Here is a 19402-nt window from a genome sequence, read left to right on the forward strand (position 1 = left end):
CGACATTCGTTATACCTTACACCTACCCTCCAAGGACCATTTCATTCGTTCGATTGATCATCACCACTGTCTCGAAACTCGGTCTCGGAGTGCCTAGGACCACGCCCGTGCGTGCATACCCAATACAGTCCAAACGTCCAAACACTCTTTCAGGCTGGATTCTTTTATCATTGACGTCGTTACATATACATACAATCGAAAGTGCACCTACTATAGATGGAAACGTTGGCAGCGCTTTTTTGTCTCCCTGCAGGACTTGACACTACGTTGGATCAGACTTTTTTGTTCCTGGTTCTTGGGTGTTAAGCAAAGTGGAAGTGCAGTGCATTTGGCATTAGCATTTGCATTGGCGAGATTTGGGGAAGAGGTAGTAGTGGTTTTTTTTTGTTGTTGGAGAGCTACCAAGCTCTAGATTTCTTAGCCTTGAACAATGGCGCGAACATTTACAACGGCCGACAATCTTGACGATTCAATCATGTCAACGACTTCTGAACAAGCTGAACAAGAGTATGGTGGTCAAAGAAATACCGGGGATGATGGAAGTGTGACACAACCTGGTTCGAGATCGGGCTTAATATCAGATGTATCATCAGCTGGGATTAGCACTAGACAAGACCGTGGCGTGAAGGGCCGGGACTTTGAACTCCACGCCTCTACAGCCCATGACTCGAAACAGACCCCGGTTCGCTCAAATTTCCCCAACGCCAACAGCTACAGGCACAATTTCTACAATTACAGCAACTATAGCAACTACAGCAACTTCAGCTACTACAACATACAATCCGATTATCTCGACGACTACGACGCCGATGAGGACAATGAATTCGACGACCAAGCAAATACAGCCACAACTACTGCTTGGAATACACCATCTACCATCAATTCCACACCCTCGACAAAATTTACCTTGTACTCACATTCCAGCCCAACAATAGACGAACATTCACGCGTCCAACCATTACTTCACTCACCACCAATATCTCCCAGGTGGGATTCTCTCGGTTACGATCGACCTACCGGCCTTGCAGCTACTTCTCCGGCTGTTAGTAGTTTTCATAGTAGATACTCGAACGCGACCGATGACCTCCACTCTAACACCAATTCCCTCAATTCCCCAACTAGAGATGAATTCCCCCTGTCACCACCTAGGAAGATGACTACCGCCGACGGATCACGCGTCGACAACTTCTCCAGGCCGAGAACCGCGAGTATAAAACAACCCAATCGTGAAATGCCTGAAGTTCGACCCACCAATCATTCCACAGCTGAGACAAATCATCTCGAAACACCATCGAACCACCCCTTGTCCTGGCCCCGAGAACGCGGCCAATCCATATCATCAAATTTGTCTGCTGTCACCTTTGCCTCTGTTCCCGTTCGAGCCCCTCCTGATATGTATAGCCGAGATCATCCTCGGAGCAGAGGCAGACAATTAGGACCTTCAACGAGCCGGCCTCCTATTTCATATCGCGCCGAAAGTAGCGGGCCGGCCTTCACTAGGGACCCCATGCACCGAATGGCATCCATGCCAACCGAAGAACTTAGAGCTAGTTATCGATCCCAACTTTCGGCATCGACGGGACCAGGGACGTTAGCTACCGAAAGGAGTAGCATCGCAACCAAAAACAGCTCCATAACCTCGATTTACGGCGTAGTCGACGATAACTTCAGTATTGATGACGTGATGGGGATGTATGAGAGGGGCTTCTATGACGATTCGGCACCCGAGGAAGAAAACAACGATATGGTTGATTCGCGGCCGCCGACAGCACGATCGGAACTGAGTCGGAGAAAAACCGCCATGCTGGAAGCGATGACCGATCTCTTACCAATGCCTGAATCACCGGATAACAGTCCAGTCACGGAAGATTCAGCTGCTAGTTTCCGCGACCCTGATATTCCTGATATACGAGATTCAATACGAGATTCTATGCGAGACTCCGTACGACATTCTGTACAAGATTCTGTACGAGATTCTCTATCTGAAGAGGGCTTTGAGAAAATGTCCGAGAGTATTCTTGCAGATCCCGATACTGAGCAGGAGATTGAACGACATATTGATCATAACCCTCTCGAACTAAACCCTATCGAATCCGAACCTGAGGACGACTCGATACCTTCTCCACCTTCACGGCAGCCAACCGAGTTAACGATTCCTGAGGAGGATGATGAGCGAGATCGTTACGGCTTCAAAAAGAGCAATCAATATGTAAGCCAAGAACAGTACGACAACTGGAATGAAGAATACACCGAGTATTTGGCTAGACGACGAAAGAAGTGGGCTGCTTATTTGAGGGAGCATGGGCTTATGACCGACAACCCCAACCGATTTCCACCACGATCAAACAAGACCAAGCGATTTGTACGCAAGGGAATCCCCCCTGATTGGAGGGGTGCGGCTTGGTTCTACTATGCTGGAGGTCCGGCTGTCCTTTCGAAGCATACAGGCATGTATGACAGTCTTTTAAAACAAAAGGCCAAGGATGTCGATGTCGAAGCTGTCGAACGCGACTTGCATCGCACTTTTCCGGACAATGTCAAGTTTCGCTCGTCTCAGCCATCAAATACTTCTAGGGACAACCCGCAATCTCCCAAGGACGATGGAAGTACTAGCACGCTTGCCGAGATGCCGATGATCTCGTCCCTACGTCGTGTTCTGCATGCTTTCGCTATATACAACCCGCGCATCGGCTACTGCCAGTCTCTTAACTTCTTGGCAGGTCTACTCTTACTCTTTGTGGAAACCGAGGAACAGGCGTTTTGGCTACTTAACATCATAACGAGAGTATATCTCCCGGGGACTCACGAAACTAGTCTAGAAGGTGCCAATGTCGACCTTGGAGTGCTGATGTCTTCACTAAGAGAATCAATGCCTCACGTGTGGGCTAAGATTGGAGGTGAACTGGATGGTACGGACGCCGTGTGGCCGAAGGCTTGGAAGCACAGGCGCAAGTCCGAATCTACTCGACTACCACCCATTACCTTGTGCATGACTGCTTGGTTCATGAGTTGCTTCATCGGTACTCTACCCATCGAGAGTGTCCTCCGTGTATGGGACGTATTCTTCTACGAGGGCTCCAAGACTCTATTCCGAATCTCTCTGGCAATCTTCAAAATTGGCGAAGGCGAGATCAGGGCCGTGACAGATCCTATGGAGATCTTTCAGGTGGTTCAGACAATCCCTCGCCGGCTCGTCAATGCCAACGCACTAATAGAGTCATGCTTCAGACGTCGCAATGGTTTCGGTCACCTTAGTCAGGAGACGGTTGACCAGAAGCGACATGAAAGAAGAACCCAAGTCAAAGCTGAGCGAGAGAAGATGACAAACAACCTTAATGTACCTGGTGCCGACAACGATATTAAGAGAAAGGTTACCCTTTTTGGTCGGCGCAGAGAAAGAGAACCAACCCCTGCCGAAATAGTATAAGCCCGGCAACATACAACACATCACCCTAATCATCCATCACAATAAATCTCCTTTGTTTATTTTTCTTCGCATACAGTTGTTCGGACGACTGTTTTGCGACGTATTCAAATTCATATTCACAATCACATTGTGGCGGCGCATTAATTTGACATACGCAGCCGGTTTCTGCGATCTCGGATTTCGCCTCCATCACGACAACTCTTTTTCCCTTTTTTAGCATGCATGTATTGGCGTTGACGACATATCATGATATGAAAGTTTTGTTTTAGCAAGGAAATACCATAAGGAAGCAAGCATGCGGTCACCTGTGTTAATGATCAAAACAGGACTGGCCAAGGAATTTGTTTAGGGACATCATGGCAATCACATTATGGAAATCATATTATGTTTCGGAAGTTGACAAGTAACCTACGCTTCTCGCTTGCGTCAGAAGACAACATGGAGTTTCAGGGTATCTTATTGCGAGTGGAACAACAGAATTTGCATGTAAACCAAACTGGTTTGGTGAAAGCAATATGGACACAATCAATACAATCAAGGGAACCTATCCGCGAATGGGATTGCATCGGCAAGGTTAGGAAAACTAGAGTGCATATTGCATTATAAAGGGGTTATATAGCATCAATCTGGCGGCGTACCATGCATTCACTAACCGCACAAACATTAGCAAAATCACTCAGCCCCTGACTCGGGAGAAGCCTCAAAACTTTGCCCTAGAAACAGGACCAATACAATACAATGTTGTATGAATATCGCTGCTGACTTTCAGACTATTTTGTATTTGTGAAAGCTTTCGTGATGTTTCCGTTAACGTATTAAGGAACCTTGGAATCTATGCTCGTAATTCATGGTTGTATCCTCTGCTGCTACCCGGTTCCGGTCTCAGCCACATACGCAGTAGCTACCTCAGCTGAATGCATATCGTAAAATGTCATAGTAATCATAATTGTCGTGGATGCGCTCCCCCTTCGTTTTCTTCTGAATAGTTGCTTGCCCTCAAAGTATTACTAGCAATCCACGCAGTAATTGTGTCTACGCAGAAGGAGACGAGACGTCTGTTGGAGTTCCTCCACCACTCTCGTTCCCGCCGTATCAATCTTATCCGACCAGCCCAGTCTCACTAAGTAACCAACTACTTCTTAGCCACAGCATACCTAGCAACATAAGACCTAGCCGTCTTCTCAAACTCCCTCGGCGCATTCTTATACTCGTCAGCGATACGAGGCTCTAGGGGATCGTCGGGGTTAGGTTCGACTAGGAGCTGGCGCACGGCGTCGAGGACGGCGTGGATCTTGGACGCGGGCTTCCAGTTCTCGGGCTTCAGCATGCCGAGACAGATCGACCCCGTGGCGTCGTTCGTTACGTTCGGGTGGTAGATCCGTGTCGCGAAGGTTACTTGTGGCGCTTTGAACGGGTAGTCTGGGGGTAACGTGATGGAGAGCGCGAATATGCCACCGGAATACACAGTTCCTGGCGGCCCGATTAGGGTCGCAGTCCAGATGTGTAGGTCGGCGTCGGAGGCGCTGACGGTTATGCCGCTGGGCGGGCTGTTGACGCATTCGGCGAGTTCCTGGGGGTGAGGGTTAGGTTTTGGGGGTTTGTTGGGGAGATGCGATGATATAGACCTATGGGGTTGAGTACTTACCTTGGTAATGCGCTTCTGTGAGGTTGCCATCGTAATGCTCCAACTCCGTCGTGATTCCTTCTACGTGTATATGGTATGCGCAAATATCTTCGTAGTGAATAGTGGCTAGAATTGGTTGCTGTTGAGATGGAGCCTATTTTATTTTTCGGGGTGTAGGCAATGGACACCTAAGATGCAGCGCTTGAAACCTCCAATGCTCTAAGTTTGGTTTAGGTAATGTGATTGCCCTCAAGGTGTTTCAATGGTTGGAAAGACCAGCTGGGTAGCAATGATATCATTGCGGACTACTAGGTACAGCTTGCCCAGGCACCTTCTAAGCTCTGACTGGTTTCGGCTTCTCGTATGAGCTAAGGCGGGGCAGTTGCAGTTGCAAGAAAATGCCCCTCATTGCCCCACATACATCGGTCTTTAGATCCGACCAGACAGGGCTATGTTTAATCCCTGCTCTAACATAAGTGGGTACATCTCATGTTCATGTTCAAGGTTGTCTTAATTGTCTATTGTCAAAGATTCTATGAGACATTCTACGACAATTTGGACGCAGGGGATCTTATGAAGGGCTGTATGATTCTTATTGGTCTCGCTATGGCATAAAACCGGTTTAGTCAAATATGAGTTCCTGAAAGCTGCTTTACTTTATTTTTCATTGTTACGGTCTAGACCTTTCGTCCTGGCGCTTCATTTTATTACACTTCATAGACTAACCAACGTGTTTGAGTATGTGGAAACATGTATATGATTTATGCTCAGACAAGAGACCTTATCCATCAGCAAGTACTCTCGTCCAGTCAAACTTCCTCCAGCGTTTTCTAAATCCGTCGACTCGTGTGTCGGATTTGTGCCATCGGCCTTGTTTCTTGATGATATTTGGTTCAACATCCAGCATGCCGCCTAATATCTCCCTTGCAAACAGATCGCCTCTAGGCCACCGATTAGAATCCTCTATTACGTGGCCCAGCCCTCCATCCAAAGTAAACCATGCATGGAAGTAAGGCATCTCCTTAGCGATAGATCGTCTGAAAGCTAACTTGCCAAGACCTTCGCGTGCCTTCTTACCCGTGTCGATAATCTTCTTGTGTTGTGACCATTCTTCGTCCGCCGTGAGCATTGCCTCCTTAAAAAAAGCCGGCGCTGTATCTCCTTGATCGTACGGGATAGGCACCGCTTGCATAGCGGCATGCATATGCCTTTGAGGGGCTGCCGCGTTTTCGTAGAATACCACCTCCCGACCTTGCTCGTGGAACATCCGCGTCAGACACTTCATGAAATTGCGAATCTCCTCCCATTCGTCGTCATCACATTCCAGGAGATTATTTCGATGTTGGATAGGCACGATAACAGCACCGCCTTCGCTTAACTCGGGCTCTGTAGGTAATGTTAGATATACTCGCGTTGCTAACGAGACTATAGGGGCGATCGGTGGTTGATTGCGGTCTTCGTGGTGACAAAGTTGGCAATTATCTAGGATTTTATTGATCTTTTGGAATTCGCCCACAGCTTGGTTCTTAAGGTTAATCTCGGATTTCTGCACACGTTTGGCTAATTTCTCGGCGTTTTCGTCCATGTAATCGAGATCATCGTCGAACTTGACGTCCTTGGCAATTCGCTCCGCTAGGCGTATGCCATCTCCCTGGCCCCTCGTTCGCCGCTCTTCCCGAACCATATCTTCGATCGACATGTCTTCATTTTGCTCTACGAGTCCTCTTTCACGACCGCGTCTTGTCTCAACGGCCTTGACCTCTCCACGGGTTCCCGCCAACATGCGATTTTCCATGATGTTAAGGACAACCGCCTCGGGACCCTTCGACGCAAAAGCTGCGGCTGCCTCGTTGTATTCTGCCTCTAGTTTGGCAGCGTCCGGTGCCTTCTTCAGCTTTGCTTTCATCATCTGAGCTTTCAACCGATTCAACGTAGTTTGATCGATTTGTATTGCCACGCCAGCTGATGCCTCATCAGGAGTGACAGCGCCCAGGTCTACGTCTGTTGATTCTAGTGGAGTTTGTCGCTTCTCGTGAATGGCCTGGTTTAGCTTCCTTTCCTCAAATAGCTCCCCGCTAGGTTTCTCCTTGCCTACGTAGCCTTCACCGTAAAGTTTGCGCCGGTCTATCTCGATCTTCTCCTCACGCGCATCATCAAAGTCTTGCAGACTGCCGAATCGTTCTAACGCGACCTCATCTAAAGATCTCCCAGTCTTCTCAGCAGTATTGTAGACGCCGTTCAACTTGGTCATTCTCCACTGTGATCCGCTATCACCAAATGTGTAATCGACCTCGTGCTGTTCTGGTAATTCAATCTCGTCAATGGTCTTGCCACTATTAAGTTCCTGTAACTGGACCGCATTTATTTCTCGCTTGTGAATTTCCCTCTGCGGTGCCTCACTCGGAGGTGGAGGACGCTTAGACGATTTGGAGCCTTTCTGGGTATAATCAATATCAAGCGCAGATGGAGCTGTCATCCAAGAGTCTCGGGCAGGCTTTGAACTCGTCCCCTCTGATTTCTCCAAGTCTCCCGGAGTCGGCTCCTCGTCGGGTAACAGCAGGTCTTCCTTGGCATCGGATGCGTTTTTATGTCGATGCCGTCGATCTAAATCATCACGCTCGTCTCTATGGTGTCTGTGTCTGCTATGGTGCTCGTCTTCTTTGGAATGACGGGATCGCTTATGTCGATGCCCATCTTTGTCTTCGTTTTCGCGACGATCGCGTGATCTTCGACGACTATGATGGTGGCTGTCGCGATCACGGTCGCGGTCGCGTTCGGTTGATTGATCTCGTCGATGATGATGTTTATGCTTACGATGTTTCTTTTCGTCTAACCGTTCTCGCTCAGTTTTCTCTGCAACGAGCGACTTTTCAAATTCATCGAGACCGTCCATTTTTAGTGTTAATGATTTAGGTGATGAAGGTTGGAGCTTTGGTGGTTAATATGACGAAATGTTACTACGGTTAGGTATCAGGAATGTTATTTAAAAGAATAATACCGGTGGAGAATATTTACCTAAATATCGAATATATGCATTTGACGATGTATTCAAAATTTAGTTGTTCACCTGCGGTCACAAATTCGGGCTTAAATGACTAATATCCATTATAATATGTTGTCATCCTTTTTAAACTAAGTTGCAGTCATATTATGAGTTTCGTAAGGGAAAAAACCGGAATTGAAATTTTGGTAGGTGGGCAACTCGAACTGCCCCTGCTCGCACCCAAATGTTGGACAGGCGATGAGTCAGCAAAATTTTAGCATGGTTAACCAAAAACTTTTTCGTCCATTTTGCATTTTGCTAATTTACCACCAGACCTCTTGACCATCTCCCTCACCAATTTCCGGCTCCACAAAATCTTTTCCTTTCTTTTTTCTCGACTACATCCCCGGCTTCCACCATTCATCTTATTCAATCTCGTTTTCATACAAACAGTCGTCGACGATCGAATTCACTTTGAATAATCAATTATATCCAATCATTTGTTCACAACAGGATCACAGAATCATTGGAAGGAACGCATCTATTCAATTGATCGATTGATTCAGTAGCATCCCCGTCGGGGGGTTGCGAAGCTGGATAACATCGCCGCCATATGAACCACTCACATCAACCCCTTTTCATATACACCCTTTAACCGTTGAACTCGGCCTTACTTACTCTCACACATACTCTTCACTTCTACTCTTGTATTATACTCCCTTCCCCTTTACTACTAAAAATCATGTCGTCGTTTTTGAAGCCCCTCAAGGGTACCAGGAAGAATGGAGTCCAGTTCAGACCCAGGGGAACTGGTTCTGGTGAGCGTATCAAAGAGGTTTTAGAACGAACCCGTATGGAGGCGATGGGATTGAGCCCTACTCCGACACCTGCTATAGGAAAGCCCCCGGCCATTTCAGATCGAGAGCCTTGCCCGAATCCTGGTTGTCCCAACCCTACTGCTCCAGTTACGGATGGCTTTTGTTCTGCCTGTGGTCGTGAACTTGATTCTTCCAACATCGTCTCCGAAGTCCAATTTGGCGAGAGCTCGTCTGGTGCTGCTGTTGTCCATGGTAGCTTCGTTGGTGCCGATCAAGGTACTGTGAGCAGAAACTTAGGACCTCAGTATCGACGACTTGGCGGTGGACTTAGTGATAATCGAGAGAAGACTATTCGTGAAGGTATGCCAAATTCAGAAGCATTATCATTTTGAATATTCCAATGACTAACTTTGCTATATAGCACGAAACATGATGATCGGGTTTGCGCATCAGCTCAAGGAAGTGCCTCCGAACGCCGTTGATGCTGGTATCCAGATCTTCAAGCTTGTCATGGAGGAGAATTGGCTTCAGGGTCGAGGAATGGACAAGGTCGTTCCTGTATGCCTTTATACGGCTTGCCGAAGAGAGGACCGATGCAAAGTGATGCTCATCGACTTTGCCGAGCTAGTCCACGTAAGTGTTATTTAACCAACTCTGGCGTTTACTACCTACTTCTTTCTTCCGTAGCTAACATCATCTAGGTCAACGTCTACGAATTGGGACATGTGTTCAAGGACTTGAATAACATTTATTCCTTTCAGAACAACAATGTCAAGTCCATCATTCCTGAGGACCTTATCTACCGCTTTTGTTCAAAGCTCGACTTTGGTGACTTCACCAACAAAGTTGCAGCTGATGCAATTCGGCTATGCCAGAGAATGGGTCGTGACTGGATGGTTATGGGCCGCCGGCCTTCTGGTATTTGTGGAGCTTGCATCCTTATGGCGGCGCGAATGTGGAACTTCCGCCGCACCGTGCGGGAGGTTGTCTACGTTGTCAAGGTCACGACTGTTACAATCGAGCAGCGTCTCGAGGAGTTTACGGTTACGGAGAGTAGTGACCTAACTATTGAAGACTTTCTCAACCGGGAATTTCTTGAGTCCCGCCATGACCCACCCGCCTTCTACAGGAACACCAACGAGTGGCAAGAAAAACTGGAGAAGGATGGCAAGGTACGGAAGCGGAAGCGTATAGAAGACATCGACGATGATGAGGGTCAGCTAGACTCGGTCAACGGAACACCCGCACCAACCGACTCCACCTCTACCCCGAGTGCTACGCCGAGAGCTTCGTCTACTATATCAGATATGCCACCACCACCTCTTCCTCGACCACCTCCCGATACTTCCAAGATGCGTCAGGTTACCGAGTACCTGCCTAGATCTTTCGACGATACGGAGAGAAGAGAACTTGTCGCTCCATTTGACCCTTCAAAATTACCCAAGCCAGCTCGGAAGGGTATCTCCAGAGATATTGCCGATTGCCTGAATGCCGAGAATCCGGACGCTGATGAAGCAATGAATGACTTGGCAGAAGAGTTTGGCTCAGAAGGGATGCCTGAGAATGATCAGGAAGAAGAGGAGGAGGAAGAAGAGGTACAACAACCAACTCGAAAACGCGGTCGCAAGAAAGAGCCTGCCGAACCGCTACTGACCTTTAACGATGAGTGGGAGCGTGATGAGGCAGTGTTAGAGCAACAGATTAACGAGGTGATTAACGATCCTCATAGTGACGAACATAGCAAAGCCCTAGCTACAGCTGCGCATCTGGCGCACATCAAAGCCGAATGGGCACGATCTCTACTCCCACAGCGAGAGCTCAAAATGGACGAGGTTATTGGTGACGACGAATTCGCCGACGACCCGGAGGTCCAGTTTTGCATGCTTTCGCCTAACGAAGTGAAGATCAAGGAGAGTATCTGGATCAATGCGAACAAGGACTGGTTGCGCAAGAAGCAGGAGAAGATTTATCGTAAACAAATGGAAGACCTAGGCCCTCCAAAACGAAAACGAAACCGTGTAAAGAAGCCACGAATTGGAGAAGGCCAGCTTACGCCAGCCTCCACCCCAGGCGAAGCAGCTCGTGAGGTGCTGAAGAATCGATCGACTTACTCCAAACGAATTAATTACGATGCAATTGAGAGCCTATTTACGAATACTAAAGCTAGTGGACCTGGTTCAGTAGCATCTCAAGCCGCCACACCCGCCGGTAGTGTTGCCCCGGGCAATGAAGCACCTAACGAGGGAGACGACGATGAAGGTGCAGAGGAAGAAAACGAAGAGACATTTGTCGAGCAACCGACTGAAGTGTACGATGAGTACTACGAGGATCAGGAACAACCAGGTTACGATGAGACTGGATATGACGATACAGGTTATAATGAGGAGGGAGGATATGGCGAAGAAGATTATGGTGGGGGTGAAGAGGAGTACTACTAGATGGTGTACGCCGTCGCTAATCGGCCACCATCTGTGGTTATGTAGCTCAAACTTGCTGTAGCTAAAAGAAGTGAACGCATCCATGGATACAATTTCCAAGGAATACATGCGTTTTTTAAGCAATGAACTAATCTGCTAGTGTATTTCCAACATGGGTATAGGATACCTAAGTTCACTTCAGACATCATGTCATAATTCCTGGTGACAAAGGCGGTGATCAGCCCATTATTCCTAAGATGCTAGACGAGTGAGACTTACATGAACGACGATTGAATTGGGTAGATGTACATATACCTACTAGGTACCTACCTAATACCTAGGTCCCTATGCCTACCATTAGACGACGAAGGAGTTATCGTGACATACCAGCTGACCCCGATTCTAAGCTGTCTCATCCTAGATGTACCACACCGGAACAAATCACGAAAGCAGTAAAGGAACCCAGAGTTTCACAATGCATTCAGGCTACAGAGATTCTATTTATTTGCGAACAGAATCTTCAAAGCCAAGCCGAAAATCCAGACGCCCTCGCCCCTTTTTCCACTTGGGTATCTAGGTACATATCTACTCGCGCTGCAGCACAACCAACAACCCCATAATCCCGAGCATAACGGTCTTCAACCAAGGATGTTCGCTAAGCATGATAGTCACGTAGCCGACGAAGGGCACGTAACCAACAACGCTACCAATGATATCCTTGCGCTCGAGGTAGTCCTGCCCGCGAGCGTAGAGCTCGGTGTCGTCGGCGGCGTTGTTGTCGCCCTTGGTGAGCAGACGCGCGTGGTCGCCTGTGCCGAACTTACGGACGATACGGTGCACGATCGGGATTTCCTTATCCTTCACGTTATACACCACGACCTCGCCGACGTCGGTTTCTGCGAGAAAGTTCCGGTTCCAAAGGAAGAGTAGGTCGCCGCGTTGGAAGGCGGGTTCCATGGACCCGGAGAGTACGACGACGATGGGGGAGGGGGAGTCGGCGAAGACGGAGAGGCCTTTCCACATCTAGTCGTTTGGGTTTGGGTCAGTTAAGGGCTATGTATGGGAGCGCACGAGTGACGGGTGTAGGATTGGAGGTGTTGGAGTAGGAATAGGACTATGACTAGACGTACCATGAATGCGGTAGAGAGGATGAGGGCGAAATTGAGCAGCTGGGCGGCCGCTTGCCGCGGATTTTGGAGGCCGGACAGCATTTTGAGAAGTTCGGATCAGGGTAGTAGTAAGTTGAGAGGCGGCTTTCGGTTTGCTGGCCTCGATGTTTTTGAGGCCAGCTTGGTGAGGTCGATTCAATTGGGCTAAGCTGTGGGAAGGATGATGATGGAGCTTCAAGTGAAAGTGGCCTCAACTTGTTTGTAAGCGCGTTATCGATAAGAGACAGCTGTCGGAAAACTGGCAGGTCTTGGCAGTTGGAGAGATATAGTGGCCAATGAGAGCATAGTTTGATCTTAGTCTGGCTTGTTTAGGCAGGAAGCTGAAGCTACTAGGTAGGTAGGTATAGTTTCATAGGCCCAAGTTCCATAAGAAGTTGACGATGTCTTCGATATTCATATTTAACTTTATTTCAGTATTAGGACAACTTTCTTCACATCATGCAGATTTTCGAGCATTTCCTCAATGCCATTCTCTAAATTTATCCAATGTTTAAGAATGACTAACTACCTAGTACCTAAGTTATACAGTATTCTACCTAAGCAGGGACAATCTTCTTGGTACCTACTCAAGTCACCTTCCTTACCTACCTACATGCACGTAGTTACCCTCTCGCTCCTACTTCAAGTTAAAAATCATAAAACAACTCTATGCTTTCCCATAACTTAATATATGTATATATTACTCTCAGTATAACTAACTACCTAAATATAGGTTTATCCTCTTTCTCTTCTCCCAATGTTTACGTGATATGTTCCTTGATTTACCCAAGCCGTTCATCTTCTCAAACTCACCTTCTAAGCCTCGAATGGCTAGCCCCTGTTACCTTAAACCTCAAGCATATAACCTACCAAGCATTGCATACACTTCCTTAGATCATTACCGACTACATCTACCTCTAAGCTGACAGGCCCTATATACCTATCGCCACCATGTCGGAGACAACAGACAGAACACCTCTGCTTCCACATCCAGTACAAGCCAAGAGTCCGGGGCAATCAGGGCAATCAGGTGGCTCAGGACAGTCGGAACATCATGGAGGCCAACCCCCTCCACCAGATAGTCACGTATACTTGTCCTCTCCGTATCGTATTTGCTGATGAGATGATCTAACTAGGAATAGCCAATCTATCTTCGAGCATGCCATTCGTCATGGCGTATCATCGATCAGAGGTTACTCCTGTTGCTCCGTCTTATTTTCACTGGTTATCTCTCAGCAGTATTCGGCGTCTCGCTCAAATACAAGATCGACAATGTACTAGACGACCATACACCTTGGCGTATCCCATTCCAATTCTCGACAGTGTCCTTCTGTATACAATGGGGATGGCATCTACTAGTCACTGTCAGTCTAGTCACCTCGAGCGTTGCAAGTTTCTGGTTTGCTGACACGAACGGTGAAAACAGCTTTGGACTGCCATGCACCTTATTTTCCCGAAGGCGATCGAGATCAACCCAGATGACTGCCACGGACACCAATTCAGAGCTCATATTCTTCGCTGTCTTTCCCCACCAAACAAGGCATGTTGTCCTATTCGTCGGTTCTTTTTCAGCATGTTCTACACCATTGCTCACGTATTCCCCTTCATGAATACGTTGATTTATTGGGGTTGTCTCGTTCCTTCTGGGCATGGTGGTTTTAAACCACCTCATATGCCACATTCTCATACTGGCTACCCGTGCGGCAATTCAACGGCCAAGTTCCCCGGTAGGTTTTTAATTGTCTCTTGTCCTAGTTCGCTCGCTCGTGTAGAGACTTACTACATTATTAGATAAGGGGCTGTTCGAGCTGGAACCCATCGACTCGTTTAGCATCATCAATGTCTGGAGTATAACGTCAATCATTGCGCTCATCGAGATAAGTTTTCTCAACAGCATTCGCCGACAAACTGTAAGTGCTCATTAGGTATTTCCAACTTTACAACTTAATCCTAACTAGATATCAATCGATAGCCAATCACGGCTCATATAGCCGGAGTTATGTTCTGTAGCGGTGCGTACCTCGGCTGGGCGGGGCTTGGGAAACTCATCACTGGCCATTCGGGGCTCTTCTTCCTCGACCCTGAGATCATGCATGAAATGCCAGAGGCCATTGTTGCAACGTGTATCGCCTTTGTTGCCGTATCTCCCGGAGGTAAGTTCTAGTGATGTTTAGAAGTATTGACACTTGGAAACACGCTAACATTAGTTACCTAAATGATAGTCTTTTCATACGTGTACGGACTCATCGCGATGCGCGAGACGATAACCGCAAAACCATCTTCGTCTACCTACTAGGTAGACACGTCGTGTTAAGCGGGAGGCCGCATCTCTCTCTCTCTCTCTCGGAGGTGATCCGATTAGTTGATTTTCTTACAATAAGACTGTCAATGGTCTGTTTTCAATATGGTACGTGTGCAGATATGAGCATGGGAAATGGACGACTAGAGTAGTATGCGGTCCCGAAGATAACTTGAAGTAGGCCACAGTTGCGCTGTGGTTCACAGGACAAGTTTGAATGAGTAACTGCCCACTGTCCGGGTGGTGGATGAGAATGAGATAGATGGTGGTTTCACAGGACAACCTAAAATGAGACATTGAAATCATGATTTATGGGTCACGGCAAGCCTCATAGAAAGTGAAAGTGATTCAGTAGTTGAATATCCTCATTGCTTTAGATCGATATTTTGATATTTCGATATTGGTACATCCCACCATCCCTGTCACTATCTCACCCGACTTTTTGGACCAACCCCACGCTAAAATGCGGGAACAAAACGTTCCAACGACCTTGGAATCTCTCAACTTAATTCATCGAATACAACCTAGGACCTAGGTACTTTGCATATTCTCAATCATAAGCGAGAAATACCATCACAGATTACTATTCGCTGAAGACACTCATGGGTCAATGGAAAATGCACCAATTCATAAGCTACCTAGGTAGATATGAGGCAGTGTACTGCAGCATGATAAGGCGAGCTTGGAAGCTTGGATCGTCGCCAACACGCTAATCCAGCTGTCCAGTTCATGCTGTTCGTAGGAGCCACCAAGGATCTGAAGAGATCACATCTCCTACGCCATTTCTGCCATGCCACGCTGGCCACGATTGTAACAACCTCGGTTCAAAACATTTCTAATCTAGGTACTTTGAATCATCCCGACCCAATATTTTGGAAGATTCGTTATCGGAGAATTTGGCCTCACTTCCAGCCTGGCTTCGGCACTAACAATGATGCTTCACATGGAAGTAAATAATAATCCCACCCCCACGTGGCAAGCTGCCCAATCGTGCCTTGTTTATCTTCCCGGTCCGTTGGAGTCATAGGACATCTACGTCGCATCAACGACGGGGCGGACATAGAAGCCAGGCAGACATGGGCGATTCGTCGTGTTTCTTTCTACTCTCTCTACTTGCTCTGCAGCATGTTTATTGCCCGGCTGGTGAGAAGTTGTCGCTCAGGTTGTGTTGTACCGCAGCTGACGAAGATTCACCAGTCGAACATGGCCTATGAAGAGCCAAGGCTCATATTAACTGCCCAGAAGTGCAATAAAGTACCACAACCGCAAACCGGCACGACGATCTAAGTCCCAATTTAGCGAATCAACATGCAAATTCAGGGATCTAGGATGTTTAGGGTCTTTGCCGCTGTCAGTGGTGGAGGGTGTGGGATGCCAGCCAGCCAGCCAGCCAGCCAGCAGTCAGGCCAACCCGGGGAAGGTCGCAAAACCAAGGCGGCAGTCTAGTAGCGTCAAAAAGAAGGCTAGAGAACAGAGGGAAATGCCTGTAAATGCCTGTAAATTCTCAGTGTAAAGGAGGGTATGCGGCTAAAATATATTAAAAATATAAATATCGTCAACTTCCCCCCCTCAAATCCTCCCCCCCTTCTTTTTGTTCTTCCTCCCCCACCACAACCACCAGGGTCGCAAATCTACTTTAAGGATATCTCCAGATACATTCGTTTTCCCCCTTCTCGAATCGACTCTGGGATAGACTGCCCGGACCCCTGTCAATCATTTTTTTCCCCTTGTGCGTCGACTTTCACCCACCACCTTCACTCTCTAAGTCTATCGAAATCCGAAATCACCTTTTATACGCTCTTTTCGTCGCTCTCTAGCCAATTAATTCTCGTATATCCCGAACCCGAAACGACGTTAAACTCGTCAACACGCTGTCTCGATTTCTTTCCCTATTACGAATCACAACCGCCGACATGTTCAAGCGCTCGTTCCGGTCTGCGGACCGAGTCGACAAGTCGGCGAGGCTGAAGAAATCCAGCAACCATGCAAACAACTCGGTTCGGGATCCCCAGAAGCTAGCGAAACTGCAGCGGTCGCTCGAGGACATTCTTCCAGCTAAGAAGACCCTCACCTCTCCCATCGTCACCCTCACCGTTGGCCGAGAGGCGCGATTGTTCGCGGCCCACGAGGAGGTCCTGAGCCAGTCGCCCTTTTTTGAGAGGGCCTGCCGGGAACAATACCTCGAGGCGCAGGGCAAGAGGATTTCGCTTCCAGACGAAGAACCTGAGATCTTCTCGGCCGTCCTAGAGTATCTTTACAAGGGTGACTACTACCCCCGCTTGATGCACAATAAGCACCGAAACTCTTGGGAGCTCGAAGACGCCGTCAGATCTCCCGACCCCTCAGAAAACAATCGAGCTGGCCGCGGAGCCGTTGAGGCTACAATGTACGTCGCCAGCGTGGGGCAGTATCTCCTGAGAGATACAGTCGTCTACTGCGCCGCCGACAGGTTCGGACTCGAGGAGCTCAAGCGCCTGTCTCTCCGGAAACAGGGCCTGCAGAGTGGGATCGATGTCGGAACGATCCTTCGGTCGGCACAGTACGCCTACGACAACACGCCGGACACAGACTCGCGGTTACGCGCTCATTATCTCGCCCTGATCATCCGATGTCGCAAGACATTCAAGAGGAGTGGAACCATGCAAGCGGAGATGGAACGCGGCGGCAAACTATTCTTCGACCTATTCGTTGCCATGTGCAACCATCTCGACGACGTCGTGGACATGAGCAACGCTCGGACTCCTAAGACCATTTGAAGAGCTCTTGGATTGCTATAAAAACAAAAACATGTGTAAACTGAATATTGGGTCCCATGGGAAAGGAATACTATGGCGTTGGAATGTGAATTTTTGATATGCCTTACTTTGGCGAGGAACGGAACAGTCACCTGGGGAGAATGATTTTTTGCTTTTCCTTGTCTCTGGCTTCTCCCCTCAACTCAAACTCTCCCAGATTATAAGTCATCAGATTGGAACACCATTCGGGAGACTACAAAACTCCACTTCTCATCGAGGTTGGCCGACCATTTTGATGATGTTTTTTTTTATTTTCGGGGAGAGGAGGGGGTATGAACGTACACGGTTTGCTCATATCGTCCTCCCCATGACTTTCCTACGTCTAATGACCCAAAGGAACACGCATCTACTCAACTCATGTATTCATACGTACCTCCCACGGTTTTCTCAGGTCTACGAACTCAAGGCGTTTTGGATTATTTTCATGGACAGTTCGCACGGGATTTGCTTTTCTTAGCTTATTCGCTGGGCGAAGAGTCTGAAAGAGAAGAAACAAAAACAAACGGGTTTTAGAGGCTTGGGAAAGGGGAAAGGTTTGCGGCTTAACACGACTTTGCGATATTTGTCTTTTAACAGCGTTGCTTTTTATTGATTTCCCAGAAAGCGAGTTTTTTTTGCACACGGCGCAATTGATACCACCAAATTGTCAAAATCGGGAGACTCGCAAAGGGCAGCCGGGAGGACAAATTGAAATAATGCACCACAGGCTGGCGCGCCTCTTTCGCTGCCGTATCCATCTTCTATGTCTTTCACGAAAGCATACCGAAAAGCCAAAGACCAAAAAAAAGAAAAGTCCCAACAAACACACTCGCTCCATAGATTATCCTCCTCTTGGAGGAGAAACATGGAGCGGAAAAGCTAATGAACGAAACGGAGAGACTGGCGTATGCATGTGAAGCTGCATTGGTTCCGCTAGCGCGATGAGAAGCTGGCATCACGAAAACAAAACAAAATGACAAATTCCCTAGTCTTGACGACTAGCCCAGGCAAAAAAACAAACGACCTATCCCCAGCGGATAGTTAGCCTAGCTAAAGCCCTCGTCGGGGTGAGATAATGAGAGATTCGGCCACCTCAAGCTTTTGCTGTCTTCAACTTTGACTTAGTGAATGTGGTGTGCACGTGCTTGTTTGAAGTGTTCAAGTAGGTAAATGATGAAATTTCATGTGAGCTTACACGAAAGTGCGTAACCATAACACTGGTTAGGCACCTAATTACCTAGAGTCTCCGATAAGATAAATCTAGGTAGGTAACCTTGGATGCATTGCCTACTTAAGGTAAGATGAAGGGAAAGGAGATGTTTTTGGAAGCTTTTCATTAACCGTCAGAAGAGGAGTCGGAGCAATAAAACGGACCAAGGGAGCTGTTACCAACCCCCCCAACGTCCTCACAGATTCGAGGACTATAATTAAAACCTTCCAAGGTTGTAGTTATAACATATATACAACTTCCCATGCCCTACGCCGAGACTTACTAAAATGACATGAGCTCTTCGGCATATTTCTACCTCCAAGTCAGGCACAGACATAACCGTCTCTTGACTTATCTTGTCATCTCCATCGCGAGAATGGTTGATAGGTAGTGAAATGCGACGCGACAAATCGAGTTACCCTACCTACCTCCTAGGTATCTACCTAGGTAGGTAACAAAGCGAAAAAACGTGTATCAGTCTATCATCTATGATGTCGGTACAGCTTTGAGTAGGTGTTTAAATCACGATCTGTCCTTCTATCAATATATTCTATATCTTCCTAGGTACCTAGATACTTGGGTACCTAAGCGCAAGCTTCTTAATAATCGTGGAGAAGACTGAAGACGAGATCGGTGGATGCCCAGGTGAGTTCTCACGTCTTCAGCTGAATGTTCAGATCAGCACCTAGGCACCTAGTATAG

The 19402-nt window shown here is 47.7% G+C and overlaps 7 protein-coding genes across 7 annotated transcripts; 4 read left to right on the forward strand and 3 right to left on the reverse strand.

Annotated features, from left to right (window-relative positions):
• Positions 1–1516: 1516 nt before the first annotated feature.
• GGS22DRAFT_180978 (RabGAP/TBC) lies at positions 1517–3427 on the forward strand (the record flags this gene model as incomplete). The annotated part of the gene is made up of 1 exon (XM_047963822.1): positions 1517–3427. One exon carries the CDS (start codon positions 1517–1519, stop codon positions 3425–3427), a length of 1911 nt encoding a protein of 636 aa, XP_047816794.1.
• A 1132-nt stretch (positions 3428–4559) lies between these two features.
• Positions 4560–5102, reverse strand: GGS22DRAFT_190939 (ubiquitin-conjugating enzyme; the record flags this gene model as incomplete). The annotated part of the gene is made up of 2 exons (XM_047965055.1): positions 4560–4997; positions 5073–5102. 2 exons carry the CDS (start codon positions 5100–5102, stop codon positions 4560–4562), a joined length of 468 nt encoding a protein of 155 aa, XP_047816795.1.
• Positions 5103–5537: 435 nt separating this feature from the next.
• Positions 5538–7965, reverse strand: GGS22DRAFT_195674 (cell cycle control protein cwf19). Its single transcript, XM_047965706.1, has one exon. The coding sequence runs from the start codon at positions 7942–7944 to the stop codon at positions 5833–5835; it is 2112 nt and encodes a 703-aa protein (XP_047816796.1). The 5' UTR covers positions 7945–7965; the 3' UTR covers positions 5538–5832.
• A 487-nt stretch (positions 7966–8452) lies between these two features.
• Positions 8453–11399, forward strand: GGS22DRAFT_42823 (uncharacterized protein). Its single transcript, XM_047967065.1, has 3 exons — positions 8453–9212; positions 9274–9485; positions 9554–11399. Exons 1-3 carry the CDS (start codon positions 8777–8779, stop codon positions 11288–11290), a joined length of 2385 nt encoding a protein of 794 aa, XP_047816797.1. The 5' UTR covers positions 8453–8776; the 3' UTR covers positions 11291–11399.
• A 334-nt stretch (positions 11400–11733) lies between these two features.
• Positions 11734–12594, reverse strand: GGS22DRAFT_169165 (microsomal signal peptidase 18 kDa subunit). The gene is made up of 2 exons (XM_047962275.1): positions 12400–12594; positions 11734–12292 (listed from the first exon to the last, which is right to left on the reverse strand). The coding sequence occupies exons 1-2, from the start codon at positions 12478–12480 to the stop codon at positions 11855–11857; spliced, it is 519 nt and encodes a 172-aa protein (XP_047816798.1). The 5' UTR covers positions 12481–12594; the 3' UTR covers positions 11734–11854.
• A 911-nt stretch (positions 12595–13505) lies between these two features.
• GGS22DRAFT_169168 (uncharacterized protein) lies at positions 13506–15019 on the forward strand. The gene is made up of 5 exons (XM_047962276.1): positions 13506–13772; positions 13827–14144; positions 14209–14327; positions 14390–14570; positions 14640–15019. Exons 2-5 carry the CDS (start codon positions 13856–13858, stop codon positions 14711–14713), a joined length of 663 nt encoding a protein of 220 aa, XP_047816799.1. The 5' UTR covers positions 13506–13772; positions 13827–13855; the 3' UTR covers positions 14714–15019.
• Positions 15020–16519: 1500 nt separating this feature from the next.
• GGS22DRAFT_42866 (uncharacterized protein) lies at positions 16520–17609 on the forward strand. The gene has a single exon (XM_047967067.1). It carries the CDS (start codon positions 16630–16632, stop codon positions 17470–17472), a length of 843 nt encoding a protein of 280 aa, XP_047816800.1. The 5' UTR covers positions 16520–16629; the 3' UTR covers positions 17473–17609.
• Positions 17610–19402: the final 1793 nt, after the last annotated feature.

This window comes from Annulohypoxylon maeteangense (assembly GCF_022496945.1).
Source record: "Annulohypoxylon maeteangense strain CBS 123835 unplaced genomic scaffold GGS22scaffold_14, whole genome shotgun sequence".
In the NCBI taxonomy this organism is placed as follows: Eukaryota; Fungi; Ascomycota; class Sordariomycetes; order Xylariales; family Hypoxylaceae; genus Annulohypoxylon; species Annulohypoxylon maeteangense.

What these genes read in the sequence shown, in the direction of transcription:
- GGS22DRAFT_195674 (XM_047965706.1), bottom strand. Translation starts at nt 7,944, where the DNA reads ATGGACGGTCTCGATGAATTTGAAAAGTCGCTCGTTGCAGAGAAAACT.
- GGS22DRAFT_169168 (XM_047962276.1), top strand. Translation starts at nt 13,856, where the DNA reads ATGCACCTTATTTTCCCGAAGGCGATCGAGATCAACCCAGATGACTGC. An exon ending in ACAGCATTCGCCGACAAACT is followed by an intron (nt 14,328 to 14,389) that starts GTAAGTGCTCAT and finishes ATCAATCGATAG; the next exon opens with CCAATCACGGCTCATATAGC. An exon ending in TGTTGCCGTATCTCCCGGAG is followed by an intron (nt 14,571 to 14,639) that starts GTAAGTTCTAGT and finishes CCTAAATGATAG; the next exon opens with TCTTTTCATACGTGTACGGA.
- GGS22DRAFT_42866 (XM_047967067.1), top strand. Translation starts at nt 16,630, where the DNA reads ATGTTCAAGCGCTCGTTCCGGTCTGCGGACCGAGTCGACAAGTCGGCG.
- GGS22DRAFT_169165 (XM_047962275.1), bottom strand. Translation starts at nt 12,480, where the DNA reads ATGCTGTCCGGCCTCCAAAATCCGCGGCAAGCGGCCGCCCAGCTGCTC. An exon ending in TCCTCTCTACCGCATTCATG is followed by an intron (nt 12,293 to 12,399) that starts GTACGTCTAGTC and finishes CCAAACGACTAG; the next exon opens with ATGTGGAAAGGCCTCTCCGT.
- GGS22DRAFT_42823 (XM_047967065.1), top strand. Translation starts at nt 8,777, where the DNA reads ATGTCGTCGTTTTTGAAGCCCCTCAAGGGTACCAGGAAGAATGGAGTC. An exon ending in AGAGAAGACTATTCGTGAAG is followed by an intron (nt 9,213 to 9,273) that starts GTATGCCAAATT and finishes TTTGCTATATAG; the next exon opens with CACGAAACATGATGATCGGG. An exon ending in ACTTTGCCGAGCTAGTCCAC is followed by an intron (nt 9,486 to 9,553) that starts GTAAGTGTTATT and finishes AACATCATCTAG; the next exon opens with GTCAACGTCTACGAATTGGG.